This window comes from Ursus americanus, chromosome 15 (genome assembly GCF_024610735.1).
Source record: "Ursus americanus isolate L20-20 chromosome 15, mUrsAme1.1.p, whole genome shotgun sequence".
Lineage (NCBI taxonomy): Eukaryota > Metazoa > Chordata > Mammalia > Carnivora > Ursidae > Ursus > Ursus americanus.
Genome location: NC_142141.1, coordinates 64,371,288 through 64,390,902, shown reverse-complemented (window position 1 = coordinate 64,390,902; position 19,615 = coordinate 64,371,288). Strand labels below are relative to the sequence as shown.

Here is a 19,615-nt window from a genome sequence, read left to right as displayed (position 1 = left end):
GGCACGCCGCGCGCGGCACTTTCAAGCGCGGGCGGGCGGGCGAAGTGGCCTGGGTGGTGGTGGCGGTGGCGGCGGCGGCGGCGGCGCGGGGCGCGAGGCGGCGGCGGCCACGCTCCGGGCGGGTCCCCGCTGCTCCCGGCGGCGGCGGCGGCGGCGGCGCCATGGACGAGGCCGTGGGTGACCTGAAGCAGGCGCTGCCCTGCGTGGCCGAGGCGCCGACCGTGCATGTGGAGGTGCACCAGCGCAGCGGCAGGTGAGCCTGGCCCGTCCCCCGGGGGCGCTCGCGCGGGGCCGGGCAGAAAGGGTTCCAGGTTCTGGTGGGAGCGCGGAGGCGCCGTCCTCGGACCCTGCGGCGGCGTCTGCTCGGCACCGCCGGCCGTGTGAGCCCCGGTGTCGGCCCCGTGGAGATGGGTTTTCTGGGTGCGGCCCGTGCGCGGCCGGGGGGAGACCCTCCCAGAGCTGCCTGCCCCCGAGGGACGGTCCCGGGGCTGCGAGGGTCGCAATGTGGAGGGAGCCGGCGTCCCAGAGCCAGCCGGGGTCCTGGAAGCCTCCCGTGCCGCACTGAGAGCGCCAGGTTTGTCAGGTGAATCACAGGGCTTGGGCTCCTGCGAAAATGCATCCCCAGGCGCTGGGAGGTTTGTTCTTTCACTCATGCTCGTCAGAGCCAGCGCCTTCCTGAGCGCCGGCTTGTGCAGGGCCTGGTGCCCCAGCAGGCACCTCGTTCACATTTCATGCTGACCCACCTCCCGGGCCTGGTCCCGGCACCTTGTTCGTGCTGACCCAACTTATGGGCCTGGTCCTGGGCACCTCGGGAGTGCTGCCCCACGTTCTGAGCCTGGTCCCAGGCACCATGGGTGTGCTAACCCACCTTCTGGTCCGCTGGTGTAGCAGGAGCCATCGCTGCTGCACCCCTCTCTGAGGGAGGCGAGCCCACTGCTGCACGAGCTTCTCCCGTAGCGGTCTGATGTGAACACTTAGCATTACAGTCTTGTTCTAAGCTGAGATCTCGTTTTTCTGTTTCCTTTGTTTCCCCAGCACTGCAAAAAAGGAAGACATAAAGCAGAGTGTTAGAAAGCTCCTGAACAGACATAATATTGTGTTTGGGGACTACACATGGACTGAATTCGATGAGCCTTTTCTGACCAGAAACGTGCAGTCCGTGTCTATTGTTGACACAGAGTTGAAGGTGAAAGACCCACAGGTACCTAATTCACCATGAGGAGGAATCATCAATCCCTAGCTGAATACAGAGTCAGTGTCATGAGGGCGCCTGGCTGGCACAGTCTATGGGGTGTGCAATCTTGATCTTGGGTTCATGAGTTCAAACCCGACGTTGGGCATAGAATTTACTTTTAAAAAAGCAAAAAAACAAAAAAAGTATCATGAATGTGTGCTTGCTCCTTTGCTGGTCTGTTGTCAGAAACTGGCTGATTTTTCTGTTGGTTTGTCAGAGGAGCACCGGCTCTGTGAAGAGCCAGGTGCTGGGAGTGGATGTGGTCCCTCTGTCAGGATGCTCACAGCACAGTAGGGGGACAGATGGAAACCAGAGGCAGGATGCAGCACAGTGGGGTGGTGGGCTATGCTGATGAGACCCCCCTGCCCGTTCCCTGTTCTTGAGGTTAGCAAATGTCTGTGGCGTGCTCAGTGACATAGGACCATAGGAGGCATGGGGGCTGCAGCTTCAGAAAGGAGATGGGTTTTCCTTCCGGAAGGTCTTCATCTAGTCCATTGTGTGGACTGCCTCACCCACCATCTTCGTGTGAGAGGGGAGATGCTTTGGGGCATTTCTGTTGCTATAAAAACAACCCGAAGTGTCTGCCTCAGGAAGATGTATCACCTATATCTGTGTGGTTCATGTCTCATAAAGAATCAGTTTGGAAGGATTGGCTTGGCACTGAAATTTGCTTGCATTCGTATACTGGGACTAACACTTGTGGCTTTGTGAGTTTTATCCGTCCTACCTGATTCTGGCCCACCTGAAGGAAACAGAAGAGCTTTCCACACTACTGAGGAGGACAGATCAGAGCAGCCTAACCGGAACTGTTAAGCATTTTAATGTTCTCATTTTTGAGACTGCGGGTTCACCTAGAGGAATGTGTCTTTAACAACAGTTATGTAATTTTATAGAGATACGTGAACGATGTTTTACATGTTGTTAATAATAGCTGATGATTTGAAGTATTTTAATTGTCCATCAGTCAGAGGTTGGCTAAGCAAATGGTACAGCCACACCCAGTGTGGTATAGCTGTGCAGGGCCCGTGCTAGATTCCTGTCCACAACCAGAAAATGTTCCCAAGCTCTGCGAGGGGGAAAGGCGCAGTTAGAAAACTGCAGTCGAATCCGTGTTTGGTCAAATATGTGTGGCATGTCATAGACCAAAACATGGGTGAGGTTGAGTGGGGGGGCTTTGGTATTCTTCATTCTGTGTTTTTTGTATTTTTTCAACAAGCACGTAACTTTTATGATTACAAAGAACAATAAAGTCCTTTTCTGGATAAAGGCAGGGCGGAGGGGTAGTATTTTAAAAAGAGCTAATACTAAAACTGAACACGACAGTTTTTCTACCTAATCTAAGAACTGGTTTCTGACATTCTGCATGTTCGATCTTTGTTTTTGGACGTTACTATCTAACTTTGATGACTAGAATTAGGAAGTGAGTTATTTTCAGTTTATGTGGATTTATTTGATTTCCCTTCTCACCACAGCCCATTGATCTGGGTGCCTGCACAGTTGCGCTTCACGTCTTCCAGCTGAACGAGGGTGGCCCCAGCAGTGAGACTCTGGAGGAGGAGACGGAGAACATCACTGCGGCGAGTCACTGGGTCCTGCCTGCAGGTGCGTGACGGTGGCAGCAGGCGGGCCACACCCAAGACACAAGGCCAGACGTTGGGATGCGCCCTGTGCTCTCCAAGTCAGCTGAGGAGTTTGTATTCGTCCCTTTGTTTTGTAGGCTCTCAGCATGTCTTATTTCTTGTAAAACGGAATCACACATCACAAAAGAGGAGAGTGGAGATCTCCACTGTAAGACTATGTCCTTTAGGCAGGGCCCTCCAAGACAGTGCTAATTGAGAATCTGAAGGTGCTCCTCTTTTCCTGCCCAAGTGATCACCTGCTGGGCCACTCCTTCTCTTTGCTTCTCTGTGGACTTTGCCATTGTTCTAGCAGGTGGAGTCCTGGGGTTAACTCAGTCCTCGGGGCTTATGTCTGAGGTCCTGGTAGCTGGACTAGACCTGCTGCTGCCCTGCCCAAGTGCTGGCTCGTGAGGAGAGTGGTGGGTCAGGGTCCGTGCTCGTGGCAGGTCCACGAAAGACGATTGTGTGTGGTAACATGACAAGAAAGTAACTCTGTACTCCATTTAATTACCTGTCAAAAGTTATGCGACTGGCAGTTACTTAGCCTCTTTAATTTTAAGAATTCAAGTATTAAGAAAAAGTTCAAAAATTTAACTTCCTATTATGAGAATCTTAGCTGGCCACGTGTGGAGCAACGGAGAGCATCAGTGGCTTAGAGCAGACCTCAGTGGTCAGTGTAATGCCTGCTTTCCTAAAATCAGGTTTTTGTTTTATTCTCTCCCAGCTGAATTCCATGGGCTTTGGGACAGCCTGGTGTATGATGTGGAAGTCAAATCTCACGTAAGTTGCTGTTATTTTCCAGGAAGGCCAGTTGTTTGAGGTGGGATCAATATTGTGCTCTTCTCCGGCATCTTGGAGCCCTTTGACTCAAGCGGGCTTTGGGGACTCAGGCCCGCTAGCAGCGCATGTCTTGCCGAGCTGGTCTCCGGGGTGAGGAAGGGGAGGGTGCCCAATGTGAAGACAACTTTGATTGGACTGTGCTCTTAAGAACCCATTGGGACTGAGGAGGCAGGGCCAAGGGGCAGACAGAGCAGGTGGGCAGGCCTGAGCAAGCACCAGCTTGTCCGAACCCCGTCCAAGGGGCAGGGTCCTCCTGCACTCTGTGGGGAACCATGGAGGTCCATCCCCCTGTCCCCCCAGGCCGCGAGAACACAGAGTCCTGGCTGCTATCTTGAGCACATGTGCTGCTGCTTGCCCACTGCTATGTTGTCCCCGAGGTAGGAGACATTTATCATGTGATAAGTCTCGTTTTTTTGTGTGATCTTGGCATTTTTAGTGGAAGTGACCTTGTGTTTGTCCTTTATATTTACAGTAGTAACAGCCAGCCTATTCTCATGTTTTGAGCTACCTCTAGAGTGGAAGCCTGTGAGGCATCCATAGGCAGAGCTGCTGGCGGCTTCTGAGGGGTGCCCGGTGTCCGTCCCCCTTCTCGGGCACAAGCCCCAGCAGCGCATCTGGTGGGAAGCTTCGCCTCGTCAGCACCTCTGACTGTGTTCTACCTTCGTTCACTCAGCTTCTCGATTACGTGATGACGACTTTACTGTTCTCGGACAAGAACGTCGACAGCAATCTCATCGCCTGGAACCGGGTGGTGCTGCTGCACGGTAAAGCCTGTGGACTTTGTTATTGAACGAGATAAACTGTGAGATCAGGCTTCTTTACTTGTCCCGTGGACCTTCTTTGAGGAGTTACCATTCTGTTTTCTGATGCAGCTGGAATTGCCCTAGCACGTCCCTTCCCTGAGAAGCCGATCCGGCTACGTTACTCTGGCCACCTGCTGCTTGACCCTTCACTTGGCAGCCACCTGATCATTGCCTTGTGACTTCTCTACATCATTGTCAAACTTGTCAGATAACTGCCTGATTCCCCCAAGTGACCATATGATCCTTAGGGCAGAAATTGCCTCACGTTTCTCTGTAGTGTCCTTAGAGCTTCACTTTACGACTGAAAACCGCAGCAACCATACTCCACTGAAATGCTGTCTCAGTCTTCTCTCAGGAAAACACTGGGTTTTTTCTTTTTTTTTTCTTTTTTTTTAATCATTTTTTATTGTGTTATGTTAGTCACCATACATTACATCCGTAGTTCTTGATGTAACGTTCCATGATTCATTACTTGCGTATAACACCCAGTGGTTTTTTTCTTAATGTCGCCGGTTAGAAAGGAATCGAGAGCATACCCAGGTGAAGTGGGAGCGCAAAGTATTAGCTTCTCATGCCAGTTCAGGTTATAGGCTTCTGTGCAATCCTGAAAAGTGTCTGTTGAGCAGCAGATACGCTCAGCACACTGTCCTAATACTAGGTTCTGAGTAGGCCGTCAGTAGGTGTTTTCATTAGTGAAGTAGCTAACTTTCTCTCAAGAACTGGTTTTGTGTCTTTTTCTTAATTATCGAGAGTGTGTGCAGAAGATCAGAACTGAAGGTGCCCGCGTTTCCTGACAGAAGCGTTTGCTCTTCACATCAGTCATCTCAGAGCTGCTGCCAGGCTCTGTGCCGAGTGGCCCACAGGGGAGAAGCAATACGAGTGGGGGGTCCTCCCCTGGCTGCCATTCTGGTTTAGCGTGGGCCCCAGTGAAACAGTTGTCATGAGGGGTGTTTGACCTTGTGCAGGGTGCCTTAGTGAGTGGATTTTGTAGAGGACACGGGACGAGGAGGGTGTCGGTGAAGATGTCGACCGGGAGATGTAGCACTCCCTCAGGATGCTGAGGGGACCCACGTCCAGGAGGTGCTGCTGTGTGGGGGGCGTGGAGTTAAGACCAGAAACACAAGCGGAGTTCAAACTAGGAGGAAAAGGGACGGACTCGTGAAGCGTGTTGGTGATATTTTAGAGTATTCACGCTGCTGGCGGACTGCTTTGTGTGTTAGCAAGCAGTCCTCGGGGGAGCAGCATTCCGAGCGCGGAGTTCTCCCTCTCTCGCGTGCTGTGCGTGGTGCAACTGCCGTTTGAAGAAATGTGTTATGACGCTGACTTAACACATCTGCTTGGGTTTTGTTGCAGGTCCTCCGGGAACTGGAAAAACATCCCTGTGTAAAGCATTAGCCCAGAAACTGACCATTCGACTTTCAAGCAGGTAACTTCTGGTAATTTGAGAAAGAGCAGAGGACGGGATCGCTTGCTTCTCATTTGTGCACTGAGGTGTTTTTATTTTTTGGTCACTTCCCTTGACTCTGTATGCAGCCCCTCTATTTCAAGGCAGGTTCACCAAATCCTCTGTACTCAGCAGTGCCGAGTGAGGGTCTCAGTCTTTTATTGATGGCGCTTGCTTTATAGTCAGCATGTGGTCTTTCTGGTGACTGTCCTGGACGCATCAGGACACGTCTCTGCTCTCGGGGGCAGGACGCTTGGGTGGCAGCTCAGGATGCTTGCTGCTCTGGCTGATGGTCACCATTCTGGCACCTGGGAGGGGAGTGGCCAAGCCTTGCAGGGTCGATCTGTGTCTTCTTGAGCTCTGGCTGGTTCGTCGTGTTCAGACGCTACATGGCTGTTGTTTTAGCTACCCCCGCCCCCATTTTCTGGAAACCCATTTATTTGCATGTGAAATTGTCTGATGTTCCATGGGCCACTGATTGACTTTTTTGTCTTTTCAGGTTTTTAGAGTTTTATATGTTCCATTTTGGGCCATTTTCCGGAATACCTTATCTGCTTTTAATTCCATTCAGGGGCATCTTCATTTCCGAGAGTGTATTTTTCTTTTCTGAAGGTTGCACTTGGTTCCTTTTATGCTTTCCAACTCTCTGATGTGCTGTTCTTGCAGAATGCTCGAGGAGTGTGCGGTAGCAGGGTCACTTGTTTCTCTGCTAATTCCGTCGTCGTTGTCGGTTCTGAGTCTCTCTACTGCTGGGTGGCTCTCCTGCTTTGGGGTCAGTTTCTGCTTCTTGTCCTGTCAGCTAAGTTTTGATTAAATGCACTTTGTTTTTATTGGGTTTTGTTCTGGTGGGCGTTTCAGTTGCTTGTGATTTAGTGTGATCCTCTTGAGGTTTATTTTTAAGCTTTGTTAGAGAGGGGTCTAGACGGAATGCTGAAGTGAAGCCCTTCCGGGATCTCAGTTGAACACCTGAGTCATAGCGGGTACTGTCCACTTTGGTCATTGGGAGCGTGAACGTCCCACCTGCGAACACCAGGAACCATGCAGCTCACAGCTCTCCAGCCTCATGGAATTTCCCTTTTCTCACATACCTGAGTGTTCAGCAAAGACCCAGAAGGACCCTGTGATGATTCCTGGATCTTTATTCCTGCGTATCTGCATCCCCTCTGGAACTCCGTAGCCTCCAGCTGCCTCAGGCTCCTCGAACTCAGGCCTCTGTGTCCAAGTCGGCACAGTGGCTGCACATTTCTTGGGTCCCGTCCAGGGCTGTGGTTGGAAGGTGCTGCAGGCAGAGAGCCAGAGCAGTTGCAGGGCTCCCTCATGTCCTGTGTGGGGTGACAGTCCTCCACACCTGCTGTCCAGTCGCTTCGTAGATGCTGTTGTGATTTTGTCTCATTTTCTGGTTGATCAGTTTGGAGGGTTGATCTGATAATTGTTACTCAGTATGACTTTAGAAGAGGGAATTCTGTGAGGTATACTTTAACCTATTATGTTTCTTTCAAAAATGTCCTGTGGTATTTTTATGTCGGGAAATTGCTCTATATCTACCCTTTATTCTATGCTTGGCAACTCGGTATTTGTCTTCACACACTGAAATCCATCTGTGTTTTAAAGATCTCCTGGGTCGGTTTCCTAAAACACTGGAGCTGAAGATGTTACTCTAAGAAATACAACTCTGAAGTACAACTGTCTAGAAATATGCATTTATTTTTTGGCTTAGAAGTTGTAAGAAGAAATCTTAGTGAGCTTTTGTTGTTCATTTTAACAAAATGCTTTAGAATTAAATTGTAATATTCAGCCTGATCTTTATTTCGTTAGGTTCTCTCTTCCCTCCCCTCTTTCATAAACAGAATTAGTAAATGGAAAGCCAGTTATAATCTTTTGAATGTGATTATTTTTCTTGTGTGGACTTTCAAGGAGCAGAGGACCTGGCTCGGCTTCCCTTCTGTCTCAGTCTTGCTCCCAGTTTGCTTTTAGTTAGAACGAAGCGCGTCCAGGTCGCAGCTGCCTCCCGTGCGTGCAGAGGGTCAGTGGGAGATTTCAGTCAGTATGTGCCGAGGTTCACTTTGGGGCATCTGGGCACCCCTGGGCTCGGGAAGTAATTTTGTGCTGGGAAACAGATTGTCACGCTCGTTTTGGTTTTAGGTAAGAAGGAAAGCATGTTCAGCTTCAGCCAAAAAAACTTCTTTGCCCGCCAGGTTACTACTGGTAATACTTCTTCCAGTGCTAGAGATGTGAATTGTGAGTAGATTAGAAGAGTAGATTAGAGGGAGATTTTACTCTTGCTTTGATTCAAATCAAAACACTTTGTTTGCTTCAGCCTGAACCACCGGCCACGCATCACTAGGTTTTCATAATTATTTGAGCCCTCGTTGGTATTACCTTGAAGTAACTCATGATTACCTCGAACCCTGGCTGGTAACTGGGGATTTAACCAGTTAGTGGGCAGTGCTAAAGAAGGAGTGGTTGCCACTGGGGATTCTCTGTTTCTAAACCGATCGTCTTAACTCTGTTTTATCTTCCCAGGTACCGGTATGGCCAATTAATTGAAATAAACAGCCACAGTCTCTTTTCTAAGTGGTTTTCGGAAGTAAGTATTAGCATCACTTCTGCTTGTCAGGATTGCCAGCCATGTAGTTGAAAAGGTGTCCCGTATAGTAGGCACACTTTCTCCTCCAAGGACGTGACACGTGTAACAAGTGACAGTGTGGCTGACTTCAGGGTCAGAGGGAAGTTCCAGAGCTAAGCAGTAACTTGGAAATAGTGTGAGGCCCGAGAGGACCCTCTGCTGGTCACATCCATACCTTTGGGTGGGACAGACACTCAACTTTCTCTTAGGGAGGGAACCCTCATTCTGGTGAGGGCCGCATCCTCAGCTGAGCACGCCCTTGGGACCCTGAGCCTCGTTGCTTTATTTGAATTGCGGGGCTCGGCCAAGGCGACATTGTAGGTGCCCCTCAGCGCAGGAGAACGCCGCCCAGGCACCTGAGTCACTAGATCCCTCTGATGGGTGGTGACCCAGGACAGGGAGCACTTGTGAGGCATGTGCCTACCAGCTTGCGTGTTTGCGTCCGTGACCCATCTTCTTCCTGGTCATGGGGACGGCAGGGAAACGGAAGGAGGAAGTGCACCGAGCGCGAGGCGCCCCTGCCAAGCGGCCCGGAGCTGAGCCGGTGTAGGTTCAGGCTCGCTGTCCTGGCGCATGGAGTGTGTGGGTCAGCCTCCTTCCGTGTGGTCCTGGCTTCTTGGATTTAGGGATTTCTCCAAGAGGCCATCAGGAGGCAGTGGCCTGGGGGCCCCCTGGGCTCAGACCGAGGCTGGGCGGGGACCACGGGTGCACATGTACACCAGGCAGAGTGTGGCGTGCAAGTCGGCACTAAAGGAGTGTTTTGGTTCCAGAGTGGCAAGCTGGTAACTAAGATGTTCCAGAAGATTCAGGACTTGATTGATGACAAAGACGCTCTAGTCTTCGTGTTGATTGATGAGGTATGCGCGTCTGGACGTCACACCTGTGACTGAAGCAGATCCAACCCCTGGCTGGGCCCGGCCTCCCACCAGCACTCCAGCCGTGCAGCCTGCTCCTCCTCGGCCTCCCACACGTCCAGCTCCTGGCACAGTGGGCTCAGCACACCCCTTCGCTTGTTCCCCACTTCTCAGTTGATGTATCCCACGGCTGCCCTTGGGGCCAGGAGCTATCTTTTTCTACCTGTTGTCCCATTCCCACAGGTGGAGAGCCTCACGGCCGCCCGCAATGCTTGCAGGGCAGGCGCCGAGCCTTCAGATGCCATACGCGTGGTCAATGCCGTCTTGACGCAGATCGATCAGATTAAGAGGTAATGCTGACATGGTGGCCTCACGTGAGAAACCACAGGCAGGGTGTGAGGTGCCCGCACAGCTCCTCTGACTGGAAATACTTAGCTGCTACTAAGTATCAGCTCTGTCTTTGCCCATCTGAGGCGGTATGTGTGCTAAATGCAATGCTTAGGAATTAAGTACTTCTACTAAACTATTAAAAACATAACGCAGAACGTGAGTGTGGTGAAAATTCACATGCTGCAGAGACGCATATGACGCGCGAAACACGCCACGTTCAAGCAGTGGTGCCAACACCACCCAGTGTTTGTTGACATCGAAGCGCGGCGATGGTGAGCGTCACCAGCACGCCCTTCATGGGGCCAGATTTCATGTCTCTGCAGTCCAGCCTTGCAGGTCCAGGGTCTGTGGTCAGTGTACCCTAAGCTGATCCAGGTTTAGGGAGTGACTCCTAGTAACCTGACTCAAGGAAGTGATGTCCAAACCAGAACCCCTGTGTGTTCTCTGCAGTGTTTCACCACCCCCCCCCACCCCCCGCTGACCACAGCTCTCACAGTTGGTCCTGGGAGTGCTGTCCTGCACTGAGGGTGCCAGACTCCAGAGCACTGCTTGGAAGCTACTTGCTGCGTGTGGACCCACAGGGAACTGAATTGTGCTCAGGGCTGTTTCCTCCAGGCCTTCAGCATAGTTTTACCACAGAGAGGCTCTGATTTCCCGAGACGCAGCTCTTGGGGTAGGCTGCAGGGGCCGCTTGCTTCCACCCCACTATGGGCCAGCCACGTGTGAGGTGCAGCCCCTCCTCATCTCTGCCTCCTTCCCTGCCCCTTCTCCTCAGTCTGGTTTCTACCTTTGTGTCTCCTTCACTTGAGGGCGACTGCTCTCCCGAGAGTTTTCTACAGCATCTGACCCCTGGCAGCCCCTCCCCTGCCTCCACTCTCCAGACCACCTCAGTTTCTGCCACTGGCCTCTCATCTCTTCGGGCAGCCCGGGCAGCCCGTGCCTGGCCTTCTCCCCTCTTCTGTCGCTCACCCTTCAGAGGCCTGCCGGTCCACCTGGACCATGTGTCAGGCACACTCCCAGGGCAGTCATTCCGCTCTGAAAACCCCATTTCCAGGGTTCCCACTGCACTGATGGCCTCGCCATGCAGCCACTGCTTGAGCCATAAGATGGTGCCCCAACATCCCTCCTGTTGCTGGCAGGTGTGGGCTCAGGAGGGGATGGAGACACACGGGCCTCTGGTTTCCCTCGTACCTTCCTATCCCCCTTTACTTCACACTACCTATTCAGGCCCCTCAAGGTGACCCTTCCAGGCCTTCCTTTATGTGGATCTGACTCCCTGGGCTCCTGGAAGCCCTGCACTCCCTGCCCGTACCCTCACTGGCTCACCCCTGCTCACCCTGTGCTATGCACCTGTTGCCAGACACCAGGTAAAGCTGGCCCTTCCAGGGGCTCCCCTGGCCATACAGCTTCCTGCAGCCTCTATGCCAGCCACGGGCCCCAGGGAAGCACTGCCGCGTCCCCTGCACCTGAGCCCACTGGGCTGGGAAGCATGCTCCCCAGGGTGCCTGTTCCTGCTCTGTGCTGGCCCATGTTAGTGAACAGACTAGACAACAGTGCTCTCTTTGCAGAGCTTAGAAGCTAAAGGAGAAAGCAGCTGGTAAACAGGATGAATAGTTCAACTCCGCAGCTTGTGGGGGTCGTGAGAACCACGTGGAGAGCAGTCACCTGGGCGTGCCCAGGCGGGTCGATGGGGCAGTCGGGACTCTGCACACAAGTGAGAACATTGCTGTGCCATGGCTGAGGGAGGAGAGGAAGTAGTGAAGTGGGAGTCTAGGAGAACTTCCCAGAAGGCAGAGGAGCAGAGTGTCTGCTTGGTGCTCTGTGTTGCGGCCAGGAGAGCCTGGTGGGGAGTTGGGGTCCACAGGCACTCAGGCGTGAACCTTGGGAGACCTTGTAGGCCGGTGTTGGGACTTGGGGCGCAGCCTGCTAGGGTGCTGGCCGAACACTAGAACCTTCATGGGCAGAGGGTGTGCTGGAGTCGCTGAGGCACCTGGTGACCGGCACGTGCTCCTCTGCCTTCAGGCACTGCAATGTGGTGATCCTGACCACCTCCAACATCACAGAGAGGATCGATGTGGCCTTCGTGGACAGGGCTGACATCAGGCAGTACATCGGACCACCCTCTGCAGCAGCCATCTTCAAAATCTACCTCTCGTGTTTGGAAGAACTGATGAAGGTGCTGGGTATCTTGTCACTCTTCTAGCAGTGGGTTTCTCATTTTTTCTCATTCCCTGACCTAGCTCGAAGTAGCTAATTCCAATATGGAGTGCGTTATGAATGTGGCATTAACGGTCTGAAGTTGAAAACTGCAGTTGTGCCTGGGAGGTTGAGCTGTTAGTTGAAATTGTGGCTACTGACTCAGTACTTTTGTTCTTTCGGCACAAAATGATCACGACTATGTGACCTACGACCTGCAGGGGGGAGTGAGTGGGAGGGGTACGGCCGTGGTAGCCTGCCAGCATGTCCTGGTCCACAGGGGACTGCCTGACTGGAGGTCAGAGCTCACAGGGAGGTCATCCTAAGGAGGTTGTCATTTACAGGCTGTCAGCGGCTGCAGTGTTAATGTCCCTTTGGTCCTGTTTTCTCACAGCAGCCATGAGTGAGATAACGCTCCTAGTCGATCTTGTGTGAGTTACTCTAACAGGGACCTGCTTTGCACCTGGGTGCTAGGAGTTCTGGCACCGGGCACAGCAGGCCCGAGGCAGGCAGTGCCTGCTCCAACAGGAGCATTCCTCAAACCTGTGAGTCTGGGAAGCGTGCAGTAACCAAGCCGGCCAACGGATGGGGAGTTCCGTGGTGATTGTTGTCATGGTATCACTGTAGCTGGGTGGTGGGGGTGGGATCGACTCCTGCCCAGCATCACGGAGCTGGGGCCCTGATGCCCTCAGCAAGGATGACACAGCCTGTGACAGGGATGGGAGAGCTGCCATGGCATGTGCTTCCCATCCTACTTTTCTGTGGCATGGAGACATGGGGCCCCCTGGAGTTTTGACTTGAGGTACCAGATGAACTCTAGAAAGTGTCGCTGTCGAGAAGTCAGCGTGATGGGATCCTGCCGGCGGTCATGCTCGCACCCGGGCTGTGCGTCCAGGAGATGGTCTAAGGTTTAGCCAAACGTACAGACTTTTTCTGCAAGCTGAGCATGTGGGACAGGGGTTGTTTCTTAGTCAGATGATTTACAGGAAATTAAGATGTTCCGATGCTGTAGTGGAGATTTGACCAGTCCTAAAGGCTGTCACATGTGACTGGCCCACTCTCTGTCAGGAGCCGGCAGCTCTCATGTGCACCCGGATGGCCTGTGTCGCTGCGGGGGGAGGGGGGCGGGGGGCAGCGAGGGGCAGTCCCAGGGCAGCTGCTGGGACTCCGAGGGAGTGTCATGTCTTAGAAAGCTGAGAAGACTCCCACGTACACCCTGTATTTTAAATTTACCCACAGCTTTCACCAAACCTCCAAAATGTATGGAGAAAGCTGTTTATTCTGTTTTCTCTCTTGATTTCTTAGTCAGGAGTTCATGTTAGAAGTCATTCAGTAGTGGTCACTCAGCACCCTGACCTGTTTAACACAGCTCCTTGGCCAAGAATGTCCCACGTGCAGACACATGGCCTATGAGGGAACTCCGGGGCCCAGACCCAGGGTCAGGCTGTGCCATCACAGCACACAACAGTCTGATCTTGAAGACAAGTGGAGACTGTCCTTGAAAGGCAGGCCAAGTCCTGGTTCCTGGACCCAACTTTGCCCCACTGGGTTGTGATACACTATTGAAACCCATTACCAGGCTGGCCTCAGCCCCTCCAAGTCCCTCCCTGCCCTGACATGTGGTGAAGACACCTCTTGACCAAAAGCACTGAAGAGGCTGGGTTGCCGCCGGTCTCTGAGATGTGTTTTGTCGTTTGTATTTTTATCTGTGTTTGAAGGAGCAGGGGCATGTGTATGGGTGAGAGGAAAGCGGCCTGTGTCCTGGCGTGTCTGTGCTTGCGTTTCTGTGAGATGGGGTATGGTTGCCTGCTCTCTGGGTGCTGTCCCTGTGGCCGACGGTGTGCACTCCACCCTGCGGACTCTGCGCTAACACACGGTCTCTGTCTCCAGTGTCAGATCATATACCCTCGCCAGCAGTTGCTGACCCTCCGGGAGCTGGAGATGATTGGCTTCATTGAAAACAACGTGTCAAAGTTGAGCCTCCTTTTGAGTGAAATTTCAAGGTGTGAATTGACTTCATTTTTGTAACCAAGAAAAGTGTGTCTGTTATAATGGGCAGTTGTAGCTGACTGTAGCAGCCTGGGGTAGTGGTGCGGGGTCAGAGGACAGGGAGTTGAATCCTGAGGCATTTGTTGCATATGGGCCGGGAGAGCTTCAAGAGCCTTTGACCACCCTGACCCCGGGGTTTCTGGGCCAGAGGGTGGAGGTCAGCTGCCCTCCCAGAGGCAGCTTTAGAAAACAGAAAACAGTGCAGTGCTTCTCTTTGAAAATATAGACATTCAAATTAAGGCTCTCTTAACACATTGATGATTTCTTAAATGGTATTTGTTAAGGCGAGGCTCTGGTGATCAAGGGAAGCACTGGTGAGCAGGGAAGGTGGGGAGATGGAGCAGAGCCTCAAAGGACAGAATTTGGATAAATTGGAGAGAAATGGGGATCGCCGCAGGTGCCACATGTGCAGGGGACCTCAGGTGGGTCTTACTGCAGAGGCCAGGTGGTGGCAGGAGGCTTCCAGGCTGTGTTCTGACCAGAGAGTGTGAACTGCATTCTGAAGCCATGGAGCTTGTGGAAGGTTTTTTGTTTGTTTGTTTGTTTTTAAAGATTTTATTTATTTATTTGACAGAGAGAGGCAGTGAGAGAGGGAATACAAGCAGGGGGAGTGTGAGAAGGAAAAGCAGGCTTCCCGCTGAGCAGGGAGCCCGATGCGGGTCTCGATCCCAGGACCCTGGGATCATGCCCTGAGCCGAAGGCAGACGCTTAACGGCTGAGCCACCCAGGCGCCCCTTGTGGAAGGTTTTAAACAAAGGGATAGCCTGAAGAACAGATTAGTTTTTGGATAATCTGTTGAAGAGATATAAACTGGTTGAGATGGGGCAAGGAGGGCAGTTCGGACACTTACACAAAAATCAACGCAGAGCAGCCTGGTTTCTGAGGGAGCCGTGCCACTGGCCACGCGCCCACTGTCCTGTGCACACTCGTAGGCAGGTGGCGCATTGGGGCAGCAAGGACCCTGTCCTGCCTGGGGCAGTAGCTGAGGACCGGGGGAGACCAGCCGTAGGGGAGGGGACATTCGGAGATGAGGGAAATGGCCTGAAACTACCTCCACACGTGGCTCTGTTCACAGGAAGAGCGAGGGCCTCAGCGGCCGCGTCCTAAGAAAACTCCCTTTTCTGGCTCATGCGCTGTACATCCAGGTGAGTCACCGCAGCCTTCCCTGCCTCTGGCACTCTGCTGTCCTCACGACCGCTCTGGGTGGCAGGGTATGGCCTCGCCGTGAAGTTGCACAGAACACTGTTGGGAACCTGATTTATCTCCGTGTCTAAGTGATGGGCGCCTGGGTAGGGGGAGGAGTATGTCTCGCTGCCTCTGGTGAGGAGGTGGCCTGCTGGTGCCCACACGCCTCTGGGCCCTCCCTGGCCCCCACACGGTGCTCGTGCAGAACAGCGCCTTGGAGTCCCCCCCTTGCCCTTGCTGTGGCTGTGCCCCCGCTGCTGTCAGTGTGGGGGGGGCTGCTGCCAGCGGCCCCACCGAGGGCAGGAGCAGCCCACGTGCCTGTGTCTCCTTCCAGGCCCCCACCGTCACCATCGAGGGCTTCCTCCAGGCCCTGTCTCTGGCGGTGGACAAGCAGTTTGAAGAAAGGAAGAAGCTCTCGTCTTGCGTTTGATCTGAGCTCCCTGCCCATGGGTTTCTAATCGTGAACACAACTATCAAGTGACGTCACTCCTCACGGCAGCAGCTGCCAAGAAGTCTCTGAACCCTTGGCCCAGGTCTATAGGCCAGAAGCCCACGAGGCTAAGCAGTGTTCCAAGAAGTGTGTTGTATTGACGTGTTTTTAAGATAAACGGCCTGTCATTTTCACTGTTGGAAGATGATAACTCGCGTTCTGCTTTGCTGTAAAGAACTGTCTAGATGTGCTCGTTCCATCCTGTGTCTGGTCGATCGGACACAAAATGCTGACAAATGTTTAAAAAAGGCAATTACCATAGGTTTTAGGAAACAGAAGAGAAACTATATCATCTTCGGTAATAACGTACTCATAGCGTTAAAAACATCCGCCTCCCTGAAGACAGAGGCAGCCCTCTGACCTGAGCTGCTGTGCTGAGTGCACACATTTCAGGGACTAATGAACCAAGGAACCCTATTTCTGTGTTCTAGAAATCGAGAAAAAAATTCCAGGTAGAGGTTCTTCACGGTAATCACGGTGCTGTGTGTGGGAAAGGTGCAGCCTCCGCGTTGGGCATCCGCGACAGGCAGCGTCACGTGGTGCTTCTGCCGGTCATTCTGTTCCTTAGTCGTGTTCCCGCGGCTCAGGGCCGGTGCACGTTAACAGTACAGCATAAACTGGCCAATAGGTTTGTCTTGCTTCCGAATGTGGATTGCTCTTTTCTGATGCTAAAATTTCGTGGTTCGTGTTTTATATGCATTTTTGAGGGACATGTTACCTTTTGTTACAGAACTTTTTAAGTATTAAAACGTTTTCCCCAGAATTTTCTCATTGTGATTCTCTTATCACTTCCCAGTGCTCTGAATTTTATTGCAACATTATTCACCTGATTATATAGGTTTCAGTCTGTCTTGTGCTTTGAGGTGTAAGAAGGGACCGTGCCTGTTTATGGGAGTGGCACCGAGAGCCAGATTCAGAACCCGGACCCACTCCTGCTTGAGAGACCAGAGCCTGATTCTGTGCTTTCCTCGAAACCCTGAGATGGGGGTGAAAGTGGGGTCTGTGGGCACTCGGGTCAGGAGAAGAAGGGTACGCCATGCTCCAGGATTGGGGGACCCTGAGAGAACTTCATCTCGCGAGTTTGCTACTGAAATGCCCAATATCCAGGTGCCCAGAGGGAAGGAAGAGGCCAGGGACCAGGCTGATGCAGACAGGTGGAAAAACAGGGTGAGGGAGACGCGCAGGGGAAGGAGAATCCTGGAGGGACAGACTAGGTGGGGGTGGGGCCCCAGAGCCAGGCCCTGTGGGCAGAGGGTGAGATCTAAGGGTGGGGAAGTCGGGAAGTCCACCAGACCCAGACCCATTTCCCAGAAAGTGGGCTCCAGAGGTTCTGTGGGTGCAGCTGATGTGTCTGCCTGTGGGCCACTAGAGGGTGGCACTGCCCTGTGCAGTGGGACAGGAGGGGGTTCCAGGGCTCAGCAAGGGCCCCAGGACAGAGTGGTTAGCAGAGGCCATCAACACTGCCAGGCTCTGCGGCTCCCTCTCTCCTCCCCATGTGCATGTCTGTGCCTCAGGGTGTGCGTGGGAGGGGGCAGCAGGGGCCACGGGAACACAAGTGCTCTTGGCCCATCGTGCCTCCTCAGGACCACGTTCACTAGGCGTGTGGAAGGAGAAGGGATGGGGGCCATCCCACCCACTTGGCCATCCTGAGGGGCCTGCTGGAGATGGGTGGGCCAAAGTGTGAGGAGGGAGGGTCACACCTGGGCCACCAGACACAGGTCCTGGGCCCTCCCCTGGCACAGGCTGTCGTGGGCACTTTGTAGGTGGTAGCCAACCCCCCCCCCCAGATGCTCATTGCTGAGCATGGCTAGATGCTCCGACGGGTTTGGGGCCAGGCTGGGGAAGGGGCTATCCTGGCCACAAGGGTCAGGTGGGGCTATGTTCCTTACGGTGGGCAGCCCACTCCTCTTTGGTGAAACAGGCCAGAGTGCTGTCCCCAGAAGCTCACAGGGGCCATGAGATTGAACCGTGGGAGAGTGAGCACCACACAGGCAAGGGAGTGCGTGTGTGACCACCTTTCTGGGCCTCTTCTGAGTCCCAAATCAGGGGGCATGAGCCACGGACCTGAGGCCCTGTGGACCACCATAGCCAAGAGGCCATGCCTGGCACAGAGGTGTGGGGACCAGGGCCAGTGGGGCCACCACTTAGCCAAGCCTGAGGGAGTCCACAGTCATCACAGGGTTTTTGGCCTCGAAAGGAATCAGGCAGCTCCTGAACAGATGGGCTGGGCGCACCCCTGCCCCCTTCCCTACCACGTGCTGTTGGTTTTGGTAAACTGTTGTGGGGCGTCAGTTCCGAGGTTTTCCCCAAGTCTCCCCACTGGAATGGGTCTCACCACAATGCAGGGACCCAATGCTGAGCGTGTTGTTTCATTCCCAACAACAGGCGGCTCCTGTGAGCCCTTGGCTTCGGCTGCCCGGCCCCTCCTCGCACAGGCCTGGGGCCCGCCCACCCCTTCCTTGGCTGCCATGGCCCCACGTGGCCACGTTTGGCATCTTCAGGCCTCTGAGGGCTCCTGCACAGTGGGTTTGCTCATCCCTCGGATCTGTGCTGGGATCCGACCCCGTATCCTGAGAAAGTGCCTGACGTCCTGAATTCTCACAGCCCTAGTTTCCCTCCAGCTGCCCCAGTGACACCCCGGAGTCTGGCTCAGGTGCTCCCTCTGCAGCTCAGGCTTGTGACTCCTCGGGTGTGGTGTCTTCCCTCCTCTGGGGGTCAGGCAGGTCCCCAGCTGGGTCGTGCTATTTAGCCGTAGTTCTGGGGCCACTTCTGCAGGCTCAGAAGGTCCGACGAGTCTGTAGAGTTAGATTCGGGGCCCATTCACACAGATGCCCTATCCCTGGGTCATAGTCTGGGATCCCCCAGGACCCCTGAATGTTGGTGTCTCAACGGAGCACTCAATCGTCTTGAGTCCAGCTGCTTGACCACAGACTTCTCCGCTTTTCTGCTGCGTGAGCTGTGCTCCTGAGTGTCTGGAGACTCTCTGGCCCTCGTGCTTCTTCGCGGTTGTTGTCCGGTGCTCTCAGCTTTTCCTTTTCTGCATGCAGGACGCCCTCACACCTTAGTGACTACCACCCAGTGCCACTGTCCTTGCATCTGGCCAGGGCATCCCCACAGCTCGAGTACAGGTGACACTTAGCCTCCTCTGTCCCCGCTGGCTGAGCGCCTTCCCCACCAGGCAGTGGGCATCCCAACCAGGGAGGAAGCAGGATTAAGCGTGGGAGGCTTCAGACTGCCAAGCAGACCCAATGGTTTGGACTTTGTCAGCCAACGGGGCCGCCGGAGCAAAGATGGTCCATTGGCAGAGTCCCCTGTCAGGAGAAAGGACTGGTCCCTTTAACCACTCTGGGGATCAGTTAAGAGCAAAGACATTTCATGGATACTGGCAGGAAACTCAGGACTCCTGGGTGGGAGAGAGAGGTCTTCTTCTCTCATGGCACAGCAAGCAGCCCGAGTGCCATGCTCCCTTGTCCCTCTTGTCTCCGCACCCCACAGGGCCAAGACCTAGAACAACTTAGCACAGATGTAACCTTCTCTATGCCGTGAGTTCTCACTTAGGACTAGAAACCCTCCTCTATCAGATGAGTTACCATTCATCATGAGAAGCCTGTTTTCTCTGTCATGTGAGTAACCATTGTTTGGCCAGGATTCTCCAGCCTCTACACCATGAGTCGTCAGTAAGTGGACAGCTTTCTCGCCGTAGGCCGTCACTTATGACAGCAGACCTCCCGCTCCTGCCTCTTAAGCTCATCCGCGGACGGGAAACTGTGGCCAATCACGTGAGCTGTCAGCTCCCATGGCAACCCTTCTTCACTCTCATCTGAGCTACCATTTATGACTGGAGAACTCTCTGTGCCCTTCGTTGCCACTTTCCAGTGGAATTCT

The 19,615-nt window shown here is 53.6% G+C and overlaps 1 protein-coding gene across 1 annotated transcript; it reads left to right on the top strand.

Annotated features, from left to right (window-relative positions):
- The first annotated feature begins 99 nt into the window (after positions 1 to 99).
- TRIP13 (thyroid hormone receptor interactor 13) lies at positions 100 to 16,493 on the top strand. Its single transcript, XM_045808014.2, has 13 exons — positions 100 to 253; positions 1,036 to 1,201; positions 2,707 to 2,836; positions 3,578 to 3,633; positions 4,367 to 4,457; positions 5,850 to 5,922; positions 8,464 to 8,527; positions 9,337 to 9,423; positions 9,664 to 9,770; positions 11,833 to 11,986; positions 13,897 to 14,009; positions 15,131 to 15,200; positions 15,575 to 16,493. The coding sequence occupies exons 1-13, from the start codon at positions 162 to 164 to the stop codon at positions 15,668 to 15,670; spliced, it is 1,299 nt and encodes a 432-aa protein (XP_045663970.1). The 5' UTR covers positions 100 to 161; the 3' UTR covers positions 15,671 to 16,493.
- Positions 16,494 to 19,615: the final 3,122 nt, after the last annotated feature.